The 26,032-nt window shown below is 35.5% G+C and overlaps 5 protein-coding genes and 1 pseudogene across 6 annotated transcripts; 3 read left to right on the plus strand and 3 right to left on the minus strand.

Annotated features, from left to right (window-relative positions):
- The first annotated feature begins 304 nt into the window (after positions 1-304).
- On the plus strand, positions 305-4,412 carry LOC140969848 (ferredoxin C 2, chloroplastic-like). 2 transcript variants are annotated; one of them, XM_073431359.1, is made up of 7 exons: positions 305-385; positions 717-1,030; positions 1,117-1,180; positions 2,405-2,493; positions 3,524-3,592; positions 4,031-4,075; positions 4,205-4,412. In XM_073431359.1, exons 2-7 carry the CDS (start codon positions 791-793, stop codon positions 4,247-4,249), a joined length of 552 nt encoding a protein of 183 aa, XP_073287460.1. In that variant the 5' UTR covers positions 305-385; positions 717-790; the 3' UTR covers positions 4,250-4,412. The 2 variants fall into 2 exon arrangements, with proteins under 2 accessions (XP_073287460.1, XP_073287461.1); XM_073431360.1 differs by having other exon boundaries at positions 334-385; positions 686-1,030.
- Positions 4,413-6,514: 2,102 nt separating this feature from the next.
- On the minus strand, positions 6,515-7,243 carry LOC140969853 (oleosin 1-like). Its single transcript, XM_073431368.1, has one exon. The coding sequence runs from the start codon at positions 7,170-7,172 to the stop codon at positions 6,738-6,740; it is 435 nt and encodes a 144-aa protein (XP_073287469.1). The 5' UTR covers positions 7,173-7,243; the 3' UTR covers positions 6,515-6,737.
- Positions 7,244-11,839: 4,596 nt separating this feature from the next.
- Positions 11,840-13,576, plus strand: LOC140969807 (phospholipase A1-Ibeta2, chloroplastic-like). Its single transcript, XM_073431277.1, has one exon. The coding sequence runs from the start codon at positions 11,866-11,868 to the stop codon at positions 13,438-13,440; it is 1,575 nt and encodes a 524-aa protein (XP_073287378.1). The 5' UTR covers positions 11,840-11,865; the 3' UTR covers positions 13,441-13,576.
- A 417-nt stretch (positions 13,577-13,993) lies between these two features.
- On the plus strand, positions 13,994-16,110 carry LOC140969806 (pentatricopeptide repeat-containing protein At4g16835, mitochondrial-like; annotated as a pseudogene).
- Positions 16,111-16,422: 312 nt separating this feature from the next.
- On the minus strand, positions 16,423-19,989 carry LOC140969808 (monooxygenase 3-like). The gene is made up of 6 exons (XM_073431278.1): positions 19,742-19,989; positions 19,479-19,625; positions 18,562-18,627; positions 18,324-18,486; positions 17,727-17,955; positions 16,423-17,006 (listed from the first exon to the last, which is right to left on the minus strand). Exons 1-6 carry the CDS (start codon positions 19,939-19,941, stop codon positions 16,501-16,503), a joined length of 1,311 nt encoding a protein of 436 aa, XP_073287379.1. The 5' UTR covers positions 19,942-19,989; the 3' UTR covers positions 16,423-16,500.
- A 2,106-nt stretch (positions 19,990-22,095) lies between these two features.
- Positions 22,096-24,805, minus strand: LOC140969847 (bax inhibitor 1-like). The gene is made up of 6 exons (XM_073431358.1): positions 24,561-24,805; positions 23,984-24,127; positions 23,589-23,680; positions 23,118-23,304; positions 22,792-22,947; positions 22,096-22,413 (listed from the first exon to the last, which is right to left on the minus strand). Exons 1-6 carry the CDS (start codon positions 24,675-24,677, stop codon positions 22,363-22,365), a joined length of 747 nt encoding a protein of 248 aa, XP_073287459.1. The 5' UTR covers positions 24,678-24,805; the 3' UTR covers positions 22,096-22,362.
- Between the last annotated feature and the right edge of the window lie 1,227 nt (positions 24,806-26,032).

A 26,032-nucleotide genomic window follows, 5' to 3' on the forward strand; every position in this document is an offset into this window, starting at 1 on the left:
CAATGGACATAATCATCTCAAAATATTAATATTGAATGAAAATTAGAACATATATTATACGTAATCAAATAAAATTTTTGAATTTAAATTTAACTCATTGCCTGATAATTCTTTTACCACACAAGCTAATGTTATTTCCTGAAAAAAAAAATTCTCGAATTATTTCTTTATGTAATTTTAAAGTGTATTAATATCTTTATTTTTTTATTATAAATATAAAATTAATGTATGAATAAAAATCCGTGAGATTGTTATATAATATTCTCTACTTTTATGTATGATAATAATATGTATTTCTCTTCCCATTTTCGCAAAAATACGTTTTATCCGTTGTTATTGTTGCTTCTACCTCCTCTTCTAACTTCTCTTTCATCCTCCACAGTCTGTACGTTCTTGCGCACACTTCTCTTTAACTGTGCTCTAAATTGAATTTTGCAGTGGATTTCACCTGTCATTTGCATTAATCTTTGCGCTTGTAGTGATTATTCTCATTAATTTGGGTTTTGTTCCCCGAATCCTATTCGTTTTTGCTCAACATATCTTGTCTCGCAGCTTATTATTTTGTTTTTTCATAGTAACGTGTGTCAAATTTGGGAGCGTGCTGAGTGAAATTCACGGTTTCTGTTATGCTTCTGCTTAGTTTCTTTGATTTTTGTTTTTTTTTTGTTTTTTGCTGTGTATTTAGATCAAATACTAATGGATTTGGTCTCCTTCAGAACAACGTAGCATAAATTCAGGACAATCCATTCTAATAGGCGGTGATAGGAGAGAAAGGGACACGGAAGAACTCATGGACCTTCAAACTCCATGTACCGCCTGCCTTTCAGTTAACAGAAGGCCACCGCGCCTTGGGCCATCGTCAAACCAAAAGTTCATAGCCATGCCCTTTAATTCGCGGCGAAAAATAGTATCGCAGCTTCAAAGTTCGGTTGCGGTGAATGGTAGCGCTCAATCTCCCACTGTTCCGACCCATAAAGTCACTGTACACGATCGCCAACGGGGAGTTGTCCATGAGTTTTCGGTGCCCGAGGTAGTTAACTGACAAATGCTATATGTTCTATGTGACATTAAGACTTTTCTTGTTTGTAACTATAACTCACATGTATTGAAGTGTAGGACCAATATATACTACACACGGCAGAGTCTCAGAGTATAAGTCTACCCTTTGCTTGCAGACATGGTACTATTCGACTATATTTGCTAAATCTTACGCATTCCGATCACTTGTGTAGATTGTGTTCATTTTAGAGGAAAGAAAGGGGATTCAAATGAACATGATATGTAGAGCCTATTATTATTATTGTTGTATTATTATTATTTCTACTACTATTATTATTTGTTATTTAATTGAACTGAATTATAGGTAGTTAGAAATTGTGTTTTGATCTCCCTTTCGTATGATTGGCGCAATAATGCGAATTTTCTGTCTAATAGTATGTTTTTATGTGGTCTGTTGTATATAAGTGTTTACAAAGTTTGAAATCAGCTACTAAGTCTAGCAATTGTTTGTCTTTATATTGTCTTCTTGTAGAAAATATTGAAATGTACGTGCTTGTGGAAAACTTTCTAACGCGTACAAGTTGTTAGGAATGGCTTAGATGCTAGCAAGAGGTTTCATTCACCGCACAAAATCTGTGTGTGTATATCTTCTGCATAAGTGAATGAATAGGCAAATTTACTTTGGAAAAAGTCCATTTGACCACAAAACTAAAAATGTTTTATAGATTTTCCACAAATAAAATATAATTCTCATTGTTTTAGTTGATACCGACTTCAAGATCAACAGTCGATAGTTATATACCAAAACAAGAATAAGACTTATATGCTTTTTTCAGCTCAAAAGATGACGATAGCCATGGCCTTGTTGTATTTTGTCATGTTGGTCGTGGAGGATGGTTTGTGTTGGCTATCTTAATCTGTTCATCAGTGTGAATTCAAGATACATTTCATATCTGCGCTGTAACTAGTAGGTCAGATTGCTTACTCCAATATCATTCCCATCCTCCTCGACTTGTAGGTTTGAAATTGAAATTGCCTCACCATCGCTGCAGTAGGAATGGACAATTTTACTCTTGGCTTGAGTGGAATCATCGCTATAGGAATGTGTTGATTTGCAGATAGGACAGCGTGAATTAATCACCTCAGTCTGTCTACGAGTGAACCTGAATTTGGAATTTGTATCTATTGTTAAAATGCAGTGAAGGAATCTGGTATACGTCAATCAATTTTATGATTGACCAGATAAGATACCTGCGTTAAAATGTGCAATTAAACCTAACTGAAATATCATGGATTTGAGCTTAACTTCTATATTGGTGGCTCAGTGTCTGATGACTCTTTGATCTGCATTTGGGCCTGAATTTTGAAGCAGTACATTTTCACTTTTTAATTCTCTATCTCATAGGTTGTTGTACCAGCTGTGCTGTTCGTGTGAAGTCTGGGCAACTCAGACAGCCTGAAGCATTGGGAATATCTGCTGAATTGAAAGATAAGGTGTGCTATCTACTTGATGGACTAACGTTGAAGTGTCTTGTATTTGTTTTAATTCCATATATACCGCTAATTTAACCAATTTAACCTATTCACAAATTATGAAAGAAGACGCATGTGCATAATTTTTTACTCATGCGTTGGGATTGATGATGAAGAGTCCATTGTGGGGTAATAAAAAAATCCACGACCTTCAGTGTTTAGTTGGAGGCATCGGATAATTGAATGATAAAGTATGACCTAGTAGATTAATGAATGATGTGTTGTAATTAATTAATTATCTTCGTAAATCCTTCTTCTGGGGCTCTGGTGATCACTTTTATGTCTCTTTTTACTTCTTTTCCTCCCCCTCTATGGCGCACCAGTTTTTCCGTCAATCTTGTTGAACCAAGCTTTCAAGAGAGAGGCTAAGGGCTTTCAGACCAATAAGTAATTTACTTGTACCTTTTACCATGTATTTGCGGAGGAAATATCACATCCCTGTGATCTGATGGGATATAATCCAAGTACTTAACATCGGGCCTGGCAATAGAAATTAGGATAACTCTTTCCTGCAAGTCAAGCTCTCATTTTGGCGATCGTATTTCTTACTTTACGAAACTCTGTTGAAAATTATGTGTTTTGTTACACTATTGTGTAATCGGTACTGTAACTTTAGATTCACCTTCTCATAACCCAATACATTGACGTGCATCATGGGCAATCGCTGAAAACTCGGGTTTAGTACTGGTACATGCAACAATTGTTGGTTTTTACTCTTTGTATATATTTAAGCTAATCATACAAATTGTTGGTGCAAATTTTTAAATTTTGCAATGTTAGGCTTCTGACATTGTGGATAAATTAGCTAGATTTTTGAATATCACAAAATTTGTTTTGCTCATTAATGTGGTCATTGAGCTAGTCATATGAACTGTTGGTATGATAAGAGTCAATTAGTTTTAGATTAAGTTTGTTTGCTGGAGATTCCTAATTTATGCCATGTTTGAACTTTTGGGCCGATGCATTTATGTTCATTTTTTCTGGGGTGTAGGGGTACGCACTTCTTTGTGTGGGCTTCCCATCATCTGACCTGGAGGTTGAAACACAAGACGAGGATGAGGTAGTTATTGCTTTGACACCTTCTACAGTTGAGATAAAATGCAAAATCACTCTTTCTTGTTTACAAAGTAACGATCCCGTACTCTATTTAACTTCAGCTTACATCTGCACCCAGCCTTTATGGTTGCGATAAATTGGTGCATGTAGGTTGTATTGAAAGAATGCAAGAGTTTCATTGTAATTTTTTGAACATTAGGAAGTCATTTACAGTTCTGTCTATGTTGGTGGGGGCCTAAATAGAATTCACTGATCGCTGTCACGTCTTTCCTTCGAGAAGTGCATCTTGCTATAAATATGCTTGCATAGCATTGAGCAAAAATACTTGGATCGGTCTTGAATTTTTGTTATCTTCATGGTTGCAGCTAAAGTTTTCTTTTGACACATTTGTTTATTATCTTCAATGGAGCACGCAGATCATAAAACTTTATTGCGTTTACAGGTGTATTGGCTTCAATTTGGTCGATATTTTGCAAGAGGGCCTATTGTAAGTCGTATTTCTCAGACCGCTTTAGGTTAATAGCCTTAAAATGAAGATCGAAACTAGAAAGGGTAAAAATGGTTATATCCAATGAACAGGATCATAATATTGTGATTTCTCTTTAACTCAATGCAGGAAAGAGATGATTATGCGTTAGAATTGGCAATGGGAGATGAGTAAGCCTATCTCTGCCCACAATGACCAGTTTGGCATCATGTAATAGGTAGTTTTATATCATATGCTTTTTATTTATTTATTTTTTTTTGTATCCTCGATATTACTCGATACGAAATACTTCCAATTTTTTGTGGCAAACAAAATGGACCTTGCTTCGATGGTCGATCCGACGATGCTCGGGGGTCATGCCTAGGACCTTCCTAGTTGTTTAGGGAGTAATTCTTAACAAACATCACTGATGCGCAAGTTCCCAATAAATCGAAAACGCAAAATCAAATCAAAACGATCTTTACTGAAATTGAAAAAATCTAAAGCTGAAAAAAAACCCAGAAAAATTCAGTTCACGGTGTATACTTCGCAATTTGCATAAGCACGATTCAAATTAAATATGCAATTGACATGCCAGCAGACTATATGTTTGAATCATACATTTTTGTGCTCAAATGTTTCTATACTCGTTCTCTTATTTCGTTACAATCAACATTCAATTCTTGGACATTATTCAACTTAATTTATTCATACTTAGGTTTTTTTAAGTCTATCGGTAGATAAGATATCTGATGGGGCGGTTTTGCCCATAACTCTCTTTTGCATCAAGATCTCCTTCTCGAATTCGCCCCATGTAAATCGCACGTACCTCCTTGGATTGGGCTCCGAGACCAAAAGCTGAGGAGGGGTCTCTATTTTTCGTCGCGTTCATGAAATAGGCGATTGAGAGACGATTCCTTTCCTTATTTTGAACTGCTCTATGGACAACACTCCGTAGTCTTCCAGTAGTCAATGCTTCAAATTAAGCACGTATTGTTGCAATAAAGGTTAAGGAATTGTTAGCACATCCAATCTACGTTCTTTCATAAGGGATAATTTCATCTCTTGTAAAAAAGCCGAGTCTGAGTACTGTATCACAAAGCTGGAAATATATACATGGAAGTGGTCGATGGATTTTTGAAGAAACTAAATTATTTGAAAATTTCACTCTATTTAAGATTATATAATGTTTTTGTTTCATAAATTGATTTTGACAAGTAGACTTGCAAGTAAAGAGAGCGAATATATGGATGGTATGTATACCTCAAGAGTGTCACCGATATTGATGACAAATGAGTTTGTAAGGGGACGTACGTGCTCCCATCCATATATCGCCGTCATCTCCATGGACTTGAAGGCCGCCTACTTGATCTCAAAGCAATATGGCGAGGGTGTGAGGATCCAAATGGCTACTAAGTCCTAAAATATCTCAGGAAGAGGGCAAGGCGGATACCTATTGATTCTGATCATCATGTTCGTGCCTTCTGTCATACTTCTTGTGAAGAAATTTTCGACTAGGCCGAGACCGTGAGCTAGCATCCCTAGAATCGTCATTCCTAGTTCTTCCACTGCTTTCATGTACTTAATCAGGGCGTTTCTGCAGAAATATTTCAAAAATTAAGTGTAAAGATAGTCATGGTGTTGCATACACAATATTATGTAACTCGTAATCTCAACATATCAAGATATTTCACATTCGATTCTCACGTAGCTAAAACCTGTTTGGTGATTAAATTAAGTACAATCGAGTATAAATAAATATACCTTAATCCTTGACGCTTTTTATCATCATAGACCTTTTGAGAAAATTTTACAACATGCTAGGTGATTGAAGCAACTGTAATGTTTCGACCCAAGGCAAATTTTAATTTGTCCAGGATCAAGATTAGATGCATAATAACCCAACGGCAAGTTTCCAGTTCTAGCATCCTTCACCTTTTGTTCCATCGGAAGATCAAAAGAGCTCGTTTACGCAAGCAAGTATATCTTCAATATTTTATAGTAATTGAACTAAAATAATCAAATTTAAAAATGCATGTCAAAATTAAACAATTTATTATTGGACCAAAGAAATTGTTCTGTCGAATCTTGATCTCTTTTCGAAGACTATCGATGCAAATTGGTAGAAGAGTTATTCGTAGAATTTTACAAAATATACCAATTTCTCATACATTTTTATTTTATGTGGTGGAATTAGCTGTCTATAAAGGGCCGAACTCGAACTTTAGAGTATTCGACTGCTTGCATTACAGTTGTTGATGAGCTATTTCAAAAGGCTGTGTTAAAAAGAGGACGGCGTGTGCCGGCTATGTTCGACTGCTTTGTGTTAAATGAATGCCCCACAAGGTTTAAATCTAGTGCAATTAAGCCAACAGAGAAAAGTTCAGCCCTCTCCTCTGGATGTTAAGAAGAGAAAAGCAAAGTTTAGAAATGGCGTCACTTGCGAGAGCTATCAAAATGTCACAAAATCTCCATGAAATTATTCAAAATGGTGACATACAAAAGCAACAACAAGAATTACAAGCATGCAGCAGAAACACTACCGAGTAATAAACATACAGACAAACCAATCCATAAAGCGCCCAATATTGTCGGTCAGAAACAAGAAAATACACTTTAAAACACCAAGCAGTGCAGCACTATTCCTTTTATTATCGATTAAAGGCACTCTTTTATTTCAAGTTCACTGCTGGCCAGCCCTGGCAGCATGCTCCGCCCTGTCCTTAACATCGTACGCCGCATGCGAGATTTTCTCACGAGCACGGTCAAGCTGATCAGCCCCAACAGGGTGTTTTCCGGTGGCGTATTTGTACATCCAGTAGAACAAGAAGCTGGCGGTGGCGCCGCATCCACCCGAAGTTACGAAGCCTGCGAGGATCAAGAAAATGGTTATGGTAGCGGGGACAAGAACCGGGCTAAATATCACCAGAAGCGGAGTGGCCAACACCAGGGCTATGACGGTGGCCGCCAGAGTGAGTCCGGAGAGGACCATGAGAGAACCGCCAAGAGTCACGGCGGTCGTTGTTTTCGCCACCTGGCGGGAAAGCTGCTGCCGCTCCTGATGCGGCGGCTGCTGGAACCTCTGTTGGACGTCGGACCGGGGCTGGTTCTGAGCCATCGATCTACAATTTTCTAGGACAATCTTTGTATCTCAAGAGGGAGTTTCCACGTACGTCTGTGAATCTGTACGTAGTGTCAGTTTATATGCAGAAATGAGAGCATCGAGGTTGTGTAGATTTGCATGGCGGTGTCGGAAGAAAGTGTGACGTGTTTGGTGCTTGGATCAATGCAGTCTTTGCATGACACGAAGCTTTGTGCATTTGACAAGTATATTTGTCATGCATTTATCCTTTTAATTTAAATTTAAAGTAATTCAAGAATGGACAAATCAAGCCTCGTAAATATGAGAGCCCAATAATAATCATGTGTCATTTCTGTCTAGGCATGCTATGCGTTGGGCCAGAAATTCCAACTGCAGTAAATCGTCATAGAATTGTATATATAATAATATCGTCGCACGGTGAATATATTTATAACATTGCTCATTTTTGAAAAACCAACGTCTATGACAACTCATTCTATACAATTTTCACTTATTTTTCAGTATTCAATGCATATATCATATACCTTAATTCAACTTATACTTTTTATTATCGAAATTATTCTGATGGTAACCATCTTATAAGTCGTCTCTTCTGCTACGATGACTCTCAACGAGAGCACTGATATTGTTAGATTATAAACCAAGATGGCTATCATTAGGGGTGTGCAAAATTTTGGTTAACCCGAACTAACGACCGAACCGAATTATTTAGAAAAATCGGTTCGGTTAATTCGGAAGTTCGGTTTTGAAATTTTAAAAAATCAGTTAATTCGGTTCGGTTTCGGTTTTAATTTGAAAAATTCGGTTAAACCGAATTAGTATATATATTAATTTAAATTGTATATGAGAATTAAAAATACATTAGAAAGAAACTCAACTTTTCATGCATTAGAAGGAAGCTCATTCATCCAATGATTTTATCTTCAATATTTTTATTTGTTATTGATATTTTTTGTTCAATGTTTCTAGTTATTTATAATATCTTCATTGTTTTCTTTTTTTATGTGTTAAAATTCGCATATATTTTTAAAAAATATCGATTATTTCGATCAGTAACCGAAATAACCGATTTGAAAATCGGTTCGGTTAATTCGTTTCTATGAATATTTTGACCGGTTCGGTTGTTCAAAAATTAAATCGGTTATAGGTCTATTCGGTTCGGTCGGTAACCGAATAGACCGATTGCACACCCCTATATCATCCCAAAAGATTTGTCCATTGAGGGGTGTAACCTTATTGAATTTATAAATTACTCTTTATTATTTCTAATATTCGATGGAGACATTTGTAACATACACGTTGTGTGTGTTTGTACACTAATTATTTAAACATGAATAATAATATAAGTATAAAAATTAATAAAGAGACCTAATGTGATTTGAAATTATAAAATTAAAAACAAAACAAAATTTTAAAAATCAAACCAAGACACCTAGGTCATGTATAGATCAGTAGATATACTTATATTATAAATATGTAGATAACATATATANTGGATATATTAGAATGTATATTGAATTTTGAAAAAATAAAAGCCCCGTCTCTACAAGAGGGGGACAAGAATGAACTTTTTTTAAAAAAAAATTAAATAATTAATCTTTCCCCTTTCAGGGGGCAATAAAAATTCCGATACTTATTCCACATCAATTTCCTTTGCTAGAAATTCTGTTGAACAAGAAATATATATTTTCAGAAATTTAATTTAATCAAGCGATATGGTTTATGTATTGTTATATTTTCGGATTGATGTACGTATTTGTCATTATAGGTTCCATTTAATATCGAAATATTTCACGCTATAAGTGTTGTTTTTGTTGTATGCGTCACGTTTTGGCTCGAGAGACATGACGGTAAATGATGTGTAATATAAAAATAAAAAATAAATATATACAAATAACACGATAATTTATAATTCAAATATTTTGTAAAACTCGATTCAAACATTGAACGAAACAAATATACTAATCAATTAATGCCGCATACTTTGCAACCAACCATGTTATACACTAGACAGTGTTAATAAGTGACTAGATCTATGTGACACGCACTTATCTTGAATTTTGAACTTTTATCAATACTCCAATAATTACTGCAACTTAGTGGCCACACCATATTCTCCAGTACTCATGATTGGAAGAAAACAAGTTTTCTTTTTTGTGTGCTTCGCATGTCGATACATTGAAGAGAAATTAATTAAACACGTGCAAATAAGTTATAAGAATATAAAAAATTTAATTTTTGGAGTAAAGTTTATTTAAAAAAAACGAAATTATTTATCTGTGCAGCACCACGTAGTCTGGTGGGATAATGCGCACTAATTAAGACAAATTGGGTGTGAACACTTCTGCTAATGACAAGTAATTATTTGGCCTGTTTTGATTATAGTAAACTCAGCCATACAGAGGTCAATTTTTAATTTTGATTATGTAGTTGTTAATTACGCTGCTTTGTGAAAAGGTGGGTGCAGTACTTTTGTTTGGTTCATAGAATTTTAGGTACAGAATTTGGGGAAACTTTAGTGTCGGAAGACTTTTGGTTTTGGGCATTCAATTACTACTTCGGTTTCATACGTTGTTGCGAGCAAATAAGTCAAAATATACGACAACATGAAAGTTGGTAAACGAGTAACCCAGAAAAAAGAAAGGATCTAGCTGCCATTAATGTACTTTACAATATTATATNTATATTTTATATGGAGATAACATGATATTCACCTATTGAATGTGATGGAACATAAAACATTACACATCCGATGTTTATATATATACACACACGTGTGTTTTAATTGGATAGAATTTATATAATCAAGTGTGTTAAAATTAAATATCAAGTGGAATCGAAATTTGTTCATATTTTTTTTAAAGAATGTTCATATATATTTTTTTGTAGATGGATTATCTTATATATTTGAGCTGGCTTACAAGCCTGATCGATTGGAATTAATGTATTTTTCATATTAATTCGATAAACCCTAGCTTAAGTTCTCGAACTTAATTTACTCATGTGATAGATTATAGTTAAGGGATTTTAATTTCGATTTCAAATGATTATATTATGTTTGATGTTTAATATAACCCCAACGTTCATATATTATTTTATTTTTTAAAAAAAATAAATATATACTAAAGATAGTGACCGAGAATAATCAAAATATATATATTAAAAGAAAGAAGAATAAAAGGTAAAGATGCAAAATTAAACAAGTGAAGGTATTTCGGGCCGAAACTTTATATAGTTGAAATTTCAAAAGTCCCCTTACGCAAGTTTTATGTTCAAAATCTTGTCATGAGCAAATTCACGCATTATTATTCTTTTTATATTATTATTTTTATTTATTGTTGCATGATCAATTTGATATTATTCTTTGAATTAATACATACCTATTTGATTTGAAATTACATCAAAACGAATCGAAAACTCAAAAGAATAGGAATATGAATTTTGGTGGGATACTTTATATTAGAATTTACCCAATTCAACAAAGAGAATTCAAAGATAATCCACTAATTATAAATCAAACTTTGGAAAGTTGGGTATAAAAGATGAGCCTGAAACATTTGAATTGTACTCTTTTTAAAAATCTCTTTTAATGAACTAAATGCATAAAAAAAATTATAATAACTTTTAAGCATGTATAATAATATCCTGGAGGCTTAGGTACAAAGTGGACACCAGTCGTAGCATCCAATTAAGTATATCCAATTAAGTATGTATAATAATATCTTTTAACTTTTAAGTAGTCTGGTTTTTGATAATTCAATGTCTATATATGGTCAAACTTTATGAATGATTTTAATCATATCTTAATATCTTGGTTGACAAGTATAAAAATCATGCCTGGCCATTTGAGATTTATAAGAAATTGAATATTATTATCGTGTTTGAATGTTAATAGAAATGTAAAATATAGCGTTATGAATGACCATTTCTCGTCCAACATTTAGTATCTGGCTATCAGCTAGGCCTACGTAATATGCTGACGTTGGTATTATTAAAATCGAGGGAATAAATTGTTTGAATAAAGATTGATTCGGACGATATAAGTCAACACAAGAAAATGATGTAAAAGACTCCACATGGTTGTTGTCTTGTCCAATCCAATTACGCGGAAACGTCGTCCAACTGTGAAATGTTTGGAGGGCAAAGTTTGACCTTTGGTATTTAGACAAAAACACTTGTCCCCCCTCTAATTCGGGGTATTTTAGTCAAATAGACCGAGTAAGCCGATTTGTTGGACAAGAAACCAACTTTTTGAATTTTTTCTTCTTCTTGTAGTTTGTAAAAAGGCAAGAATTTCAATTTATACATTTATTTGAACTACGAAACTAAAATAAATCTAAACCAAAATCTTGCATACCAAATAGTTGATTGGACGCTTAGCAACAAAACAAATCCCAATACTAGCTAGTTCATCAATTAATTTCTCAATTTAATTTAAATATTCTATTTAAAATTATAGGACAAAAATTTGTTCGTGACTATTTTACATATGTCAATTTTATTATATTAGTTCATTTAAGTTTTACCATTAAAAATTTTCGTTTTATTATATTAGTACATTTAAGTTTTACCATTAAAAAATTGGCATGGATGAGAACGCAATTTACATGGAATTTCCAAGGGGAATAGGAAAGAGTTTTTCTATATAAACCCCTTGAATCTAGTTTTTGTTCTCTACGGACTAATAGTTTGACTTTCCCCGAACAGAATGCAAATCGGATACACGCTACCCGCACACAATCTCCAGCCCTTTCAGGCCAGGCGAGCCGCCTTTCAATGCACCGGTTCACCTCTGAACCCTCTGAATCGAGTTCAAGCATCTCGGAAACCAGAAAATATCACCACAAAGCACCTCTTCAACATTGAAAAGTTGTTGCAGACTGAGCCTTCAAAAGAGCCACCCGATCAGTTGATATCGTTTCAGAAAGAACCCCAACAGGAAACTCGGTCTAAAGGTTTCTTTGAAAGGTTGAAATTGGCCGGAGGTTGGCCGGAAATGAAGGCCGCGGAGGAAATGTCACCGCGTCATTTAAACAGGCTGCGGCGGCTACTTTCCAAGTCACAGGAATATTCTCCTCGGAATAATCTCGGCATCCGGTGGAGGGAATATCACGGCAGCAACGATTGGACCGGTTTACTCGACCCTCTGGATGAGAATCTCCGGCGAGAGGTTGTTCGGTTCGGGGAGTTTATTCAGGCGGCGTATCATTGCTTTCATTCAAACCCGTCAATGTCAACGGAAGAATGTCAAAGACCGCGCCACGTGGCTCTTCATGACAAATCTTACAAGGTCACGAAGAGCCTATATTCCACGTCTTCAATCGGGCTGCCAAGTTGGGTCGATGACGTGGCCCCGGATCTTGGGTGGATGACCCAACGCTCAAGTTGGGCCGGGTACGTCGCTGTTTGTGATGATCGGAGGGAGATCCAACGGATGGGAAGGAGAGATATCATCATCTCCTTACGTGGGACGGCCACGTGTCTCGAATGGGCCGAAAATATGAGGGATTTATTGGTTCCAATTTCCCAAGAAGAAGAAAAAGATGGAGGATTACCCAGAGTGGAATGCGGGTTTTTGAGCTTATTCAAGACTCGTGGTGCTGATGATCATATTCCAAGTTTAGCTCAATCAGTAGTTGACGAAGTTCAAAGATTAATCAAAAAATACGAAGGTGAAACTCTTAGTATAACAATAACCGGGCACAGCCTTGGTGCCGCCCTAGCTTTGTTGGTGGGGGATGAACTGAGTGCATGCGCTCCTAACATGCCTCCAATTGCCGTTTTCTCCTTCGGCGGCCCGAGAGTTGGAAATCGAGCTTTTGCGAATCGACTCAACTCAAGAAACGTTAAGGTCCTACGGATCGTGAACTCTCAGGACGTGATCACGCGAGTTCCTGGCATGTTTGTGAGCGAAGAACTTGACAAGAAATTGAGATGTTCCGGAGCCGAAAAGTTTCTTAATGCACTCGACAAAAGTATGCCGTGGGCATACGCACACGTCGGGACAGAACTCCGAGTTGATACCAAAATGTCTCCATTTTTAGAGCCTCATGCAGATGTAGCTTGTTGCCATGATTTGGAAGCGTATCTGCACTTGGTGGATGGGTTTTTGGCATCAAATTGCCCATTTAGGGCAAATGCAAAGAGAAGTTTATTGAAGTTGCTTAATGAACAAAAATCAAACGTCAAAAGATTGTACACAAGCAAGGCAAAGGCCTTGATCTTGAATCCTGAAAGAAATAATATGTCGGCAATACCAAGTTGTTTGCCAAGTCCATCTTGATATTTATAACATGAGAGAAAAGATTGGATTCTTTTAAATAAAATCCAATCGTAAAAATGATCGTAAACTTGTGCATGTACTTGGTGTGCCCGTATATAGTTTGCCTTAAACTTTTAAAAACTATGTGCTTATTATGTCAAGATCAATGCCACCGTATGTTGTTTCCTTGACATCACTTCAATCTTTTGTAAAAATGCATTTGAATCCATGTGATATTTATAAGCAGTTAAATGTATACACATTTTTGTTATTTACTCTCTGACTATATCTTTTATTTATCAATTTTATCTAAGAAAAATTCAAAACTATTTCTATAATAACATATTAGACCGTCTCTCAGATAAATATAATTTGTAATACGAACATCTACTTGACTCATAAAAAAATATTTTTTTATTAAAAAATATTAATATTGTGAATCAGATCAATCTGTGTCAAAAACTTGCTCATATTAAATTGATAATATTATTAAATTGGTATGAAGAATTATTATAAATTAATTTTGTTTTAATCTTTGGCACATGCGACATGTCAAATGTTTTTTCGTCGTCATTTTAGAACTACATACGTCCAAAAATTATTCATCTTACCAAGAATTTCTCTACATCTCAAACCTCACTTCTATGGCGCCTCTATTTCCAGAATTTAAAGCGCAGATGCCAATTCAAACCCAGAAGCACTTCCCTCCGAAGTCCGAATCCCACTCATGCACGATCCCATTTCAATCCTCATCGCCACCGCCATTTTATGGTGAGCTAAACCATTGTGCGTTTGAGTCTGACCAAATAATCGCGTTTAACAAAATGATTACCTCTTATATTCAGCGTGGGGACTTGGATTCAGCAATGAAAGTTTTTCGGAGCATGAAAACGAGAGCCACGGTCACCTGGAATTCAATTCTAATGGGGTTTTCGAAAAGGCCGGGGATGTTGAAAGAAGCCCAACAACTGTTTGATGAAATTCCCGCACCAGATACTGTGTCGTACAATATCATATTGGCATGTTATTTGAAAAATTCCGACGTGGATGAAGCATAGGGTTTCTTTAAGCGAGTGCTGGTTAAAGACACTGCGTCATGGAACACCATGATTTAAGGGTTGTCGCAACATGGGAGGATGAATGAATCTAAGGAGTTGTTTTCCCCTATGCCAAAGAGGAATCTCGTGTCCTGGAATGCAATGATTTCAGGATATGTGGAAACTGGGGATTCGGAATCAGCATAAGAGTTGTTTAGAAAGGCTGTCATTGCTTGGACTGCTATAATTACTGGATATATGAGAAGTGGGAGAGTTCAATTGGCAGAAAAGGTGTTCGATGAAACACCGGACAAGAATCTGGTTACATGGAATGCAATGAGCCAATGATGGCAGGTTATGTTGAAAATGGTAGAGGCGAAGATTGTTTGAAAGTTCTCAAGAAAATGTTGTGAGCTAAGGATTCGAGCTAATCCATCGAGTTTGAGTACCGTTTTGTTAGCATGTAGTAATTTATCGGTTTTAAAATTTGGAAAACAGGTGCATCAGCTTATGCAAAAATCCCCTTTGTATTTGGACACAAATGTGGGGTTTTGAAATATGCTTGGAAATTGTTTCAGGAGATGTCGTCTAAAGATTTGGTCACTTGGAATGCTATGATTTCTGGATATGCCCACCACGGGGTTAGCGGGAAGGCTCTTAAGTTTGTTTGATGAGATGTGAAATACCGGAATAAAACCGGATTGGATCACTTTTGTTGGAGTTTTATCTGCATGCAATCGCGCTGGATTGGTTGATGTTGGGATTCGTTATTTTGAAAAAATGCAGAAGGGGCACGAAATTGCAGTAAGACCAGATCACTATACTAGAAATTGCTGAGTTTGCTGGAAATTGCTGAGTTTGCTGCCAACAATTTGCTTAGTCTTGATCCTGGGAACCCGGCTGCATATGTTCAACCTGCCAATGTTTATGCTGCGTAAAAGAATCGGGAAAGCGTTTCAAAAGTTCGAAGATGGATGAAGGATTGAAGGAAAATAAGGTCTTTAAAACACCTGGGTACAGTTGGCTTCAGGTAAAGAGTGTCGTTCATGAGTTCAGATCAGGAGATAGGCTTCACCATGAACTGGAATGCATACATGAAAAACTCACTGAACTTAAGAAGAAAATGAAATTGCAAGGGTATGTGCCTGATCTTGAATCTGCTTTGTAAGATGTGGGAGAGGAGCAGAAAGAGCAGCTACTTCTGTGGCACAGTGAGAAATTGGTCATTGCCGTTAAACTTATACGACTACCGTTGGGTACGACAATTCGGGTATTTAAGAATCCAAGAGTTTGTGGTGACTGCCACGAAGCCACGAAATTTATCTCAGCAATGGAAGGCCGGGAAATCATTGTGAGAGATACAACAAGATTTCACCGTTTTCTTGATGGAAAATGCTCTTGCCATGCTTATTGGTAAGCCTGAAACAACAGTTCACGAGATTAGCAATATATTGATTTTTATTAAACACTGGTAATAGGTAATAGATTATTGTTGCTTTATATTTTTAAAAATTATATAACTTATGTAAACAGAGTAGTTATTCTAATTTTTTTTAGCCTAAACACAGCAAAAGTATATAGCAGTCTATTTCATGACAAAATTTATCATGATAATATAATTTTACATAACATATTGACGTATATTGGAATGCAAGCTCCGTCTCTACTCGTAGTAAATATTTTTGTCGAGAAAATGTTTTGTTTTACTATATTGCTATAAAAAATAAATATTAATTATGTAAAAGTTATATTTTTGGGTATTGAATTGTTGTCATTTTAAGAAATAATAAAACCCACGGAAGTGTATTGGGAAGTAAAATTGACATGCTTCGGGAATTTACAAAGGAGATTCTTGAATCGCTACCACTTGTACACAAAGCGAGCACGCAATAGCTTGGTTTCAAGCTTACATGAATGCACCAAAAAATTAAATTGAATTAAATTAAATAATGATAAACAAACAAACAAATAAATAAATAGATTGAGTTATATTCCCAAAAGCGGATAAATCTTGCATCGTAGTTCAACTCACTCGATGTGTTCATTATAGAGGCTCAAATTCGAAATTTGTATGTTCTAGCATTGGACCAAGCTGAACAAGCTTGGGTAGAATAAAATTATTTCGAAGAGAACATACTAACGGGTTATCCAGCTGCAGTATGGCACCCATGAGATTTGCACGGACGATCAATGGAAAGATTCGTGGCCATCTTTCACTTTCATAAGCCTTAAATGCGTCTTCTACAGAAATGGTCCTAAACTTTAACGCCTGCTCAAGTTTCTTGGCGAGAACAACGCTATCTTCCAATGCACAACAGCCACCTTGCCCGAGATTTGGTGTCATTGGATGCCATGCATCGCCAACAAGAACAACATTTCCTACTGAAGCTGGAGGGCTGATTCCAGGCCACAACCAACGATCTACCAGAGGGGTTCGTATGAACATATCATCTGGAGTAGATTTTATGATGTCCAAAAGATCTGACGACCAGTTTTGGATTAATTTGTTAGTTTTCTGCCTCAACATGAAAGGATCAGTTATCTTTGGACCTGTCATTAGGCACGCATAAAAAATTATGCATGGGACTGTATAGTGTGTATCGTAGCAGGAAAAGGAAGCACAGCTTCAATCTTGATATATAGGACTGTATAGTGTATGGTAGCAGGAAAAGGAGGCACAACTTTATTCTTCACTGCGTAAGAAGGAAATCTTGTTTGAACGACAAAACTCACCAAAAGTACTCTCCAACCAAACATGTATGTGGTTGGGAAAATTACATCTTTAAAATACAAAGCTTACAGATCTCAATTCAAAAGCTACATTCTTTTGAATTGATTTGGTGCAACGAATCAACTTAAGAACAAGTCAGAATGAAAAGATGAAGGATTTAGTAATATTTGATAAACAAAATAAGTAGTTTTCCACATGGTTATGAATGCATGATGAAGAAGGCGTCAAGGAAAAAACATAAATGTCTGAAACCAAAGCGGCCAACAAAGAAACCGACATAAGAAACTATTTCTTCAAGGGTGTGTAGGAAAAAGTCATTAAAAAAACAAAAAGCAGTCATTAGCGTAGTAATTAGTAAATGATGGGCTAAAGAATCTACGGACCACTTGGCTTGAACCTCACTAATGCCTATCTGAAGGGCATATTTTCAAGTCCTCTTCAGTAAATTGATTGGTGCAAAAACAAAAGTTCGACATTAATCACTTGCAGGTATGATTTTCTTCTAATTTAATGAGAAACTAGCTCCATTATATGCGTACCTGGTGAAGGGCTGTTGAAGCAGAGAAACCAATACACTTTAGTGGAAGAAATTGGCAAATAGCCAGCACGCACACCTCTGCCATAAACATAATTTATTTTTGGCTCCACCGGTTGCCCATCAGGGTAAAATCCAATGCCACGAATAGCACAATATCCAACATAATTGGGATCAGGAAAGCCCATCCACTCAGCCACTGGAGACCGTGTCCCATCACATGCAATGACAATCTACTAAAAGTTGAATTGATCAATGGTTGGTTAGTGAAGATGAACATTCTTAAGCTTAAAAAATGATAATCCTGTGGACACTTCATCAGGCTAGATCCAAATACAGAAAATTCCATCTGATGTTGGTACAATTACAATGACACCATGAGGTTAAATTATACAGTTACATCTCCTTACATCAAAACTATCCTTGATTGGAATCCGTGTAAATTATTCTAATATTCATTGACAAAATTACTTGAGATGTATTTGACAGTGATAGCAGCACGTACTAGATAATCCACCAGTCAATCTTATTCGTAGGACCAAAATTAGTATCAAGCATAAATCTTTATTCCATGGCAAGTCTAAGTTTGTCGGCCAACTACCTTAGCAGATATCTGCGAATCATCCTCGAGCTTCAGCACGGTCTCGTCCTTTTTACCTCTTTCAATATTTTTAATCTTAGAGGAGAATGAAATCGTATTTGGTGGCAGCTGGCTAGCAAGAGTCTCCAAGAGCATTCGTCGCTCTACCGCTCGAACTTCTTGACTGTTTCCACAATCGAATGTCAGATTCATGACTTTTGACTATCAAACAACCAGAAAGGGACGTCGAAAAAGTTACCTTTCATCCTCATCCTTGATTATGAAGGATCGTAGTTCCCTTCCATCTTCTGATTTCATCACTATCCTGTACAGCTGGTGTTAGGATCCAGCAATTCAAAGAGAATTTGCTCCAACAATGAAGCTTTAAGTGATTAGAAGTGAGATTAACAGAAAGAATTAGAAGAGGAATGAAGAAACAGAGAGGATAATTTGGACTAAGGTTTCTTAGTGCCACTTTTTACTTCCTTTCACTATTTATAGGCAACCTGATACAAAAACTCCCCCGACTTTCTCATTTTCCTTCTTATTTATTTACTTACTATAGCAACATGTATATTACACATGTAAATTGAATATCAATCCCTATGCACTTGAAATAAAACCAAACAACGTCACGGTTTCTCCTCATATGTTGGGGGCAGTGATTCAGCTCACTTCCGGATATAGTATCAGCTGGAAACATCAAATAGTTTAGGAGACACGATTGAAAACTTCTTACACTAGTTCAGAATTCTGTCGCTGGTCCTCTACAGAAGATCTAAAACAACAGGAATCGTCTAATAACAATTTTCTCAATCAGAATAACCCACTCAATAAAATTCTTAAATAAATTTGGCTCGACAGAAATGAATCGATGTGGTGCAATTAATTAATGGTAAAAATTGGATGTGGTAAACATGGAGTTGAAATGAACACACAGGTTTCTTGAATTTCATAGTGTGACTGATTATTACACCATATCTACAGCGACCGAAACAAGAAACTTTATGACCCAGGACCACATTTTGACCGGCTTAAAATCATGTCAATTATACCTGAACAATCAAATGTAGTAAAAACCCTCGCACTGAACCTGTATCACACCCTTTATTGGTAAATTATATGTGAGGCAAAATGTGCAAGTCCTTTGACCAAAACCATGAACATACTGCATACCCTTGAATTTCAAGATATTGGCTTCGCAGCTGGCTTCCCACGCCTATAGCGTCCAACACTTTCCATCCATTCTTGAAAAATGTAATCGATGTTCCTCCAGTCCTCAGAGACTCAGCCTGCTCCAGCACCACTGACCCAATCCCCACCCTGTCATTATCCATTCAACCGACAAACAAACAAAAATTTGGATTTGAAAATCCTTTCAAAATAAAAAAAAGGGTCCAAAATCAAGTAGAATCAGTAGTAATTGGAAGAAGTTTAACCTTTGCAGTGAAACAGCAGTAGCAAGCCCAGCAATTCCAGCCCCCACGATGACTATATCTTCCCTTCTACTTACACCACCAGCTTCAGAACTCGCCATGGACCTGATTCTGCTCCTTATTTTCGTGAGGTGGATTGCTTTTGGCTGCGATGAAGGCAAGCAAAATGGCCATTTCAAAGGCATCAATACCACGATCGCCATGGAGTAGATGGCACTTTGACCAAGAGATCAATTAGATTGTACGTAAGTTACGTCATGTCAATATGAAATTGAGGCAACAACTTGTAACTTGTAAGTTTCCATATTATGTAAAATTATTGACTAGAAGTACAATAATTGATATATGATGATATAATTCCGTAACTTCTAGTCGATTGTATTGTATGTTATATATTTGGAGATAAATAAAAAAAACTGTTGAAATTTTAAAACCAAATAGATCTTTTGCTTAGGGATTCATGTAAATTCCATTATACAAACATGTATTTTCTACACAATTTGGAGAAAGATTAATCGAATCGGAAGTGTCCAAACAACTTGGATCGTGTGAGGACAACAGTTTACTTCACTTGTGATGTTTTGTCCATCTCGTGACCAATTTTGACATGAAGGTTCCCTTTTTCTGCACCTGAAAAGTACAATACACTTGCATTTTATCCTCAAATGTATATAGAGAGAGTTTACTTACAAAAATGTAATATGTCACCTGGAGACATTTCACTAGAGCTTCCATTTTAGTAGTAGTTGTGAACACAGTACTGCTTTTCTTTTTCCCCTTGGGATTCATCGTTGTTTTGAAAAAGCTTGTTATTAAGGAGTCCCATTTTCCCAGGCAACTTGGAGAAGTTGAGCGTTTTGGCTTCCTTTTGGCTGGGAGAACCTGTCAATGCATGCATAACTTACGTACATTTAGGTTAGGGAATGATTAACAAATGAGTGATAAAGAAATGTAATATATGATGATAAAGTGATGTTTGGTATGATTTTTGTGGATGAGATAAATTAAGTATTATTCTATTTTATTTGTTGTGGGAAAGAATGAGTTTGGAGAAAAAAGAGTAGAAAGACGACACCTCAGATGTAGGAGGTGCTTTCGAATTCGAAGCCACTGAAGTTGCTCGTAATTGTCTGGAATACTCAAGAAGCTCTGCTCTCCGATTATACCACCCTCGGCCTCTCTTATCATGTTTTGAGATATCGTGATATATATGATGGTGGTGGTGGTGACTGTTGCTTAGCCCATTTTCCGATGATCGTGACCTCATCCTTGGTTTCTCTACGTATATGGTGACTAACACAGCTTTTTCCCGACAGCATGTGATACTCTAGAAAACAGTTTTGAAAATTAAAATTCGACCTCAAAGCTTCTTAAATGAGCATGGATTGATCTAACAAAATGACGAAAGTATATAAAACTCACCATTTTGCAGTGAAGATTTGGGATGGGATGTTGCACAAGACAAGCCAAGGGGAGCAATTTGATTTATGCGTTTTTGTGCAGGCCCTTAATTTTTCAGGTAAAATAAGAAAGATTCATTGTACTTGTCGAAATGAGTTTGACTAGGTCAGCAGCTGGCCGTGGAATCGATTGAGGCGGGGTTGCACCACTCCATTCTTTTGCATGCACCTATTCGCCCAGAAATTGCCACACTTCATGATTGGACGAGTTGTTTTATATTATGATTGTTGTTTTGGAGGAACAAAGGGCCGGGATAACAATGATTTCAATTACAATAAATACAAATATATATATATATATATATTAGGTCTCTTGTGAGACGATCTCACAAATCTTTATCTGTGAGACGGGTCAATCTTATTGATATTCACAATAAAAAGTAATATTTTTATCTTAAAAAGTAATACTTTGTCATAAATGACCTAAATAAGATATCATCCGTGAAACCGTCTCACACAAGTTTTTGCCATATATATATATATATATATATATATTAGGTCTCTTGTGAGACGATCTCACAAATCTTTATCTGTGAGACGGGTCAATCTTATTGATATTCACAATAAAAAGTAATATTTTTATCTTAAAAAGTAATACTTTGTCATAAATGACCTAAATAAGATATCATCCGTGAAACCGTCTCACACAAGTTTTTGCCATATATATATATATATTAATCGTTTTAATAAGATATATCTATTCATCACCGATCCATTAAAATATTGACTATAACAGTAGATTCTTTTTAGAGATTAAGAGAGATAATATAAATATATAAATAAAAGCCACTATGGATGACTATATGTACATGGTTGAGTTGACTCAATTAATCAATTACCATTCAGTACTGAATAATTTCGGCGGTTGACCAAATTTTGCAAAACTAATTCATAATTACAGTTTTAAAACTAATTAAGCACAACGAGAAACATTGAGGCAGGAAAACAGCCATAGGCAGAAGGTGTCAAAGCAACTGCAAACACAGTTATGTTCGTGCTACTTGTATATGTAACAGAAGAAGCACAAAGGAAAAAAAAAATTATATATAAAAAAAGGAAAGAAAAAAGTACAGACACGAATAAAAGTTTCCGAAACAATCGGTGGCATTTTAGAGAGCTTATTTCTAGGACATACACATTCCAACCACAGACGTCCTCATAGTATCAGTTTCTCCTCTTCTTCTTCTTCTCTTCCTTCTCGGATGCATTCTTCAACTGCAATGCAATGGCAATTAATCAAGTATATAAATTGGTAAAACTCGAATCTAGCTTCAAAAAATTAAGATCGTGCTCAACCTTTTAAGTTAATCTAAAATTTTTGAGCTTCGCTTGAATGCAGTTAACTTGATAAAATATTGTTCACATATTTCAAATTTTAGTTCAGTTGATACTATTGCTCATAGCAGCACAAAAGAATAACTGCATAAAATTTGTAACAAGGAAAATAAACCATTGGTTTTTATTTTTGGGCTAGTATAATGTAAGTTATCATAAAATTTCAATATAAAATAGAAAAAGCCAGTATTGTAAGCTAAAGCCAAGCAAAATTCAACCCCTCAAGTCAAATGCGCTTCAAATTGAAAGAGTGCTTACCATGATGATAAGAATACGCACAAAGACAGCAACAAAATCAGTGAAAAGGGTCAGAGCGTGCTTCACGTAATCGAGATCCCCAAAGTGTGCCTTCTCAATAATATCTTGAGTATCGACTACTATGTAGCCTACAAACACCAAGAGCCCAAAATACAACTGCAAGAGGAAAAGGAAGTAGTATAAGTTATAGTCACTGTTCTATCATCGGTCATGAATAGAAAAGACAGCAGCTCAAAAGTTATTTCAAGACCTTAAAGTTTTGAGTTTGAAACATGCCAGATGGCCATAGGTACAAATTAAGAGAAAATCAAACACTAATTATATACCTCAAATTTGAAGAGGGCCATAGAACCACCGAAAATTGATGATGCAAAGTGCAACCAGAATAGGATGGAAAGACCGGAGGAAAGAAGGCCACCAAGGTACAAGTATTCCCTTCGCCTGGCTACCATGGCAGCTGCTGAGAAACAACCAAAGGCCACAGCACAACCAACGAAAGCACTGACAACAATGCTGGAGCACAAAAAAAACTTGCAATATGAGATTCATAATTTCACACAAGTGTACTTGGCCGAAGAAGAAAATCAGAGATCGATTATCGACTATTATCTGGAAACAAGTACGATCTCATGTGCATCGAAATAAAAAAAAAACCACCAAATAAAGTCAAAACCATATAAAAATCAGAGATCGATTATCGACTATTATCAGGAAACAAGTACGATCTCATGTGCATCGAAATAAAAAAAAAACACCAAATAAAGTCAAAACCATATAACCCGGAATATAACATATACCTTGGGTCAAAGTTTATAGCCAATTCGATCAATGGACCAACTGAGGCCCCTTCAAAGAGTGCTGCCGCCATTAAAAGTGACATCCTCTTCTTCTGTTCATAATGAAAGACAATAAAGATTAAGTGTGGGTATGGATACCAGTTTTGGTTCAAAAAGCATTTAAATTTTTCCAACAATTGATAATTTATTGCCAAGATTTTGAAACGCTTCTGATATTAAAACATAAGATTCCAAAGAAACCCCAAAAATATAAGTTTTGGTTCCTCTGCTTCATATCCTTCTAGAAATTTTCAAAAGCAAGCATAAAACATGTCTCTGCACAAAGTCAACCAAATATAGAGAACATTCAATAACGTTTATAAAAGATGAACACGAGAGCCAAAAAAGAGAGATACCTCTTCATACTGAGGCACAGAGAGTAGCCAAATTATGCTACCGATGCATCCAAGAGTCGTAAGAAACCCACCAACGTTAAAAAGAATGTGAAGATAAGCTCCAACCGCAGATGCTACCAAGGCGCAGCATAGTGAGAGATACACCTGCGATCAGGCAGCATTTTCTCTTCAAATACTAGCGAATGAAAGCCAACAAACGATTGAAACAAACCGAGGGAAAGATTAAAGAATCCTGAAATATATTTCCCAACACATACATTTACAAGAAAAATCACAAACATGGAGAAAATTGGATAAATAGTTTGAATCGGTTAAAAGTATTATCATCTGGAAATCAAATCAACGGAGAAGTTTAATTTAATACTACCAATCGGTAAGAGTACTAAGATTTAAGCCCAAATAATCAGATATTTAAAAATGAATATATATAACCCTAGTTAACGGATAATCTTCAATTCTCAACACATGACCTCGATTCCAATCGTCACTCTAATAAAGCCATAAGAAACATATTACTTCTCGAAGAAACCCTCAACAAATCCGCAGGGAGGAAAAAGAAAAGAACAATGAAAATAACCTGCTTGAGATGATTTTGGACGACGGGTGAAATCTGGCGGAAATTCTTAAGGGAATCGTAACTCCACCGATTCCGCGACGAAGATTGTGAATCAAAGAAGGATGCGAAGGAATCCATTAGTCTCTCTACCAAAGGAAACGACTTTCCAAATGCCTATTCAATCTCCGAGTAATAACTGCGTATAAATGCTTATCAGAAATACCACACAAATATATAAAGACTTTTTGTAATTTCCTAGAAACTACTAGAAATATTCTTTGGCCAAGAAATTGTCCTTCCACGAGCTTCTAAAATCGATGTTTCAGATAAATAAATATTTTAATTAAAAATTAAATTTGTAAAAAAAAAAATTTAAGTTTAAATTTTCTTATTTTTAATAAGCTTTTTTTTAAAAAAATTACATGAATTTAATATTTATCAAACTATTAGGAACGATAAATCGCTTCAAATCGGCGACCTCAGTTGTAAGTCTCCTCTAGAAGCAAGCGTGTTGCCGACTTTTTTTTTTAAAAAAAAGGTGGCGTGTTTCCGCCAATAAGTGAATGCCACGTGATGCCATTCACAAGCTCTCAGCCAATGACAGGGGAACATAGTAAAATCTGTTTGGGCCTTTAGCCCAAGTAGTCAAAATAGAACTAAAGTTAGGCCTTTAGCCCAAATAACAAGTGGTCCGAAATCAGATTTTCCCATTTCCCTAAACCCCTGATTTGATCCTCTCTTTCTGCCTCAATTTCTCTGCTCAACCGTTTATTAATTTTAATCTTACTTTTAATTTTAATTAAGATAAAATATTTTCACTACTTTAAAATAATTTTAATATTATAAAATAACTATTGTGATAAATATATAAATATCAATATGCATGCATATATTAAATAATCTAAAATTATAATGTATGATAATGACTAAACATGTATTCTACAGTTTGGGTTTGATGAATAAACATGCATTCTATAATTCTTATATTGTGATATTTATGTAATTTGGGTTATAATTATGGAATTATTTTCTTACATGGGATGGATAATACATCCTTAAGTCCATATAGTTTCGGCTCATTCTCGGTTAAATCTTGATTACTTTTTTTACATATCAAAATAGTCCCTTAAATTTTTTTCTTTTTATGATTTTTTAAGGTTGGCCGTTTAAATCATGTCTTCCTTCCGGCCAAACCCTCTCTATTATTTAGACACACTCATCCCAAAGCTAGCGAATTCAATCCGGATTGTATAAATTGATATATTTTCAATTTTAACACAAATATATGGTGTGATTATTCACACCATAACATTTCATCACTTATCCATAAGTATAAATGCAACAGTTTAACATATCAATCTCTATATTGAAAAATAATATTTTTGACATAAAAAATAATATTTTTATTTAAATCATTATATATTACACAATCTACTTTTGACATTAAAAATATATTTTTAACTCAAATCAATATACAATACACAATATTTTTT

This window comes from Primulina huaijiensis, unplaced genomic scaffold (assembly GCF_012295235.1).
Source record: "Primulina huaijiensis isolate GDHJ02 unplaced genomic scaffold, ASM1229523v2 scaffold42781, whole genome shotgun sequence".
Lineage (NCBI taxonomy): Eukaryota > Viridiplantae > Streptophyta > Magnoliopsida > Lamiales > Gesneriaceae > Primulina > Primulina huaijiensis.

Coding starts and splice junctions, on each gene's coding strand:
- LOC140969848 (XM_073431359.1), top strand. CDS start 791: ATGGACCTTCAAACTCCATGTACCGCCTGCCTTTCAGTTAACAGAAGG. Junction 1,031..1,116: donor ATGAGTTTTCGGTGCCCGAG/GTAGTTAACTGA, acceptor ATTGAAGTGTAG/GACCAATATATACTACACAC. Junction 3,593..4,030: donor AAACACAAGACGAGGATGAG/GTAGTTATTGCT, acceptor TTGCGTTTACAG/GTGTATTGGCTTCAATTTGG.
- LOC140969853 (XM_073431368.1), bottom strand. CDS start 7,172: ATGGCTCAGAACCAGCCCCGGTCCGACGTCCAACAGAGGTTCCAGCAG.
- LOC140969807 (XM_073431277.1), top strand. CDS start 11,866: ATGCAAATCGGATACACGCTACCCGCACACAATCTCCAGCCCTTTCAG.
- LOC140969808 (XM_073431278.1), bottom strand. CDS start 19,941: ATGGCGATCGTGGTATTGATGCCTTTGAAATGGCCATTTTGCTTGCCT. Junction 19,626..19,741: donor ACTGCTGTTTCACTGCAAAG/GTTAAACTTCTT, acceptor GGATAATGACAG/GGTGGGGATTGGGTCAGTGG. Junction 17,956..18,323: donor ATTCGCAGATATCTGCTAAG/GTAGTTGGCCGA, acceptor AACTTTTAGTAG/ATTGTCATTGCATGTGATGG.
- LOC140969847 (XM_073431358.1), bottom strand. CDS start 24,677: ATGGATTCCTTCGCATCCTTCTTTGATTCACAATCTTCGTCGCGGAAT. Junction 22,948..23,117: donor TGGCCCTCTTCAAATTTGAG/GTATATAATTAG, acceptor TTCCTCTTGCAG/TTGTATTTTGGGCTCTTGGT. Junction 22,414..22,791: donor TGCGTATTCTTATCATCATG/GTAAGCACTCTT, acceptor ATTGCATTGCAG/TTGAAGAATGCATCCGAGAA.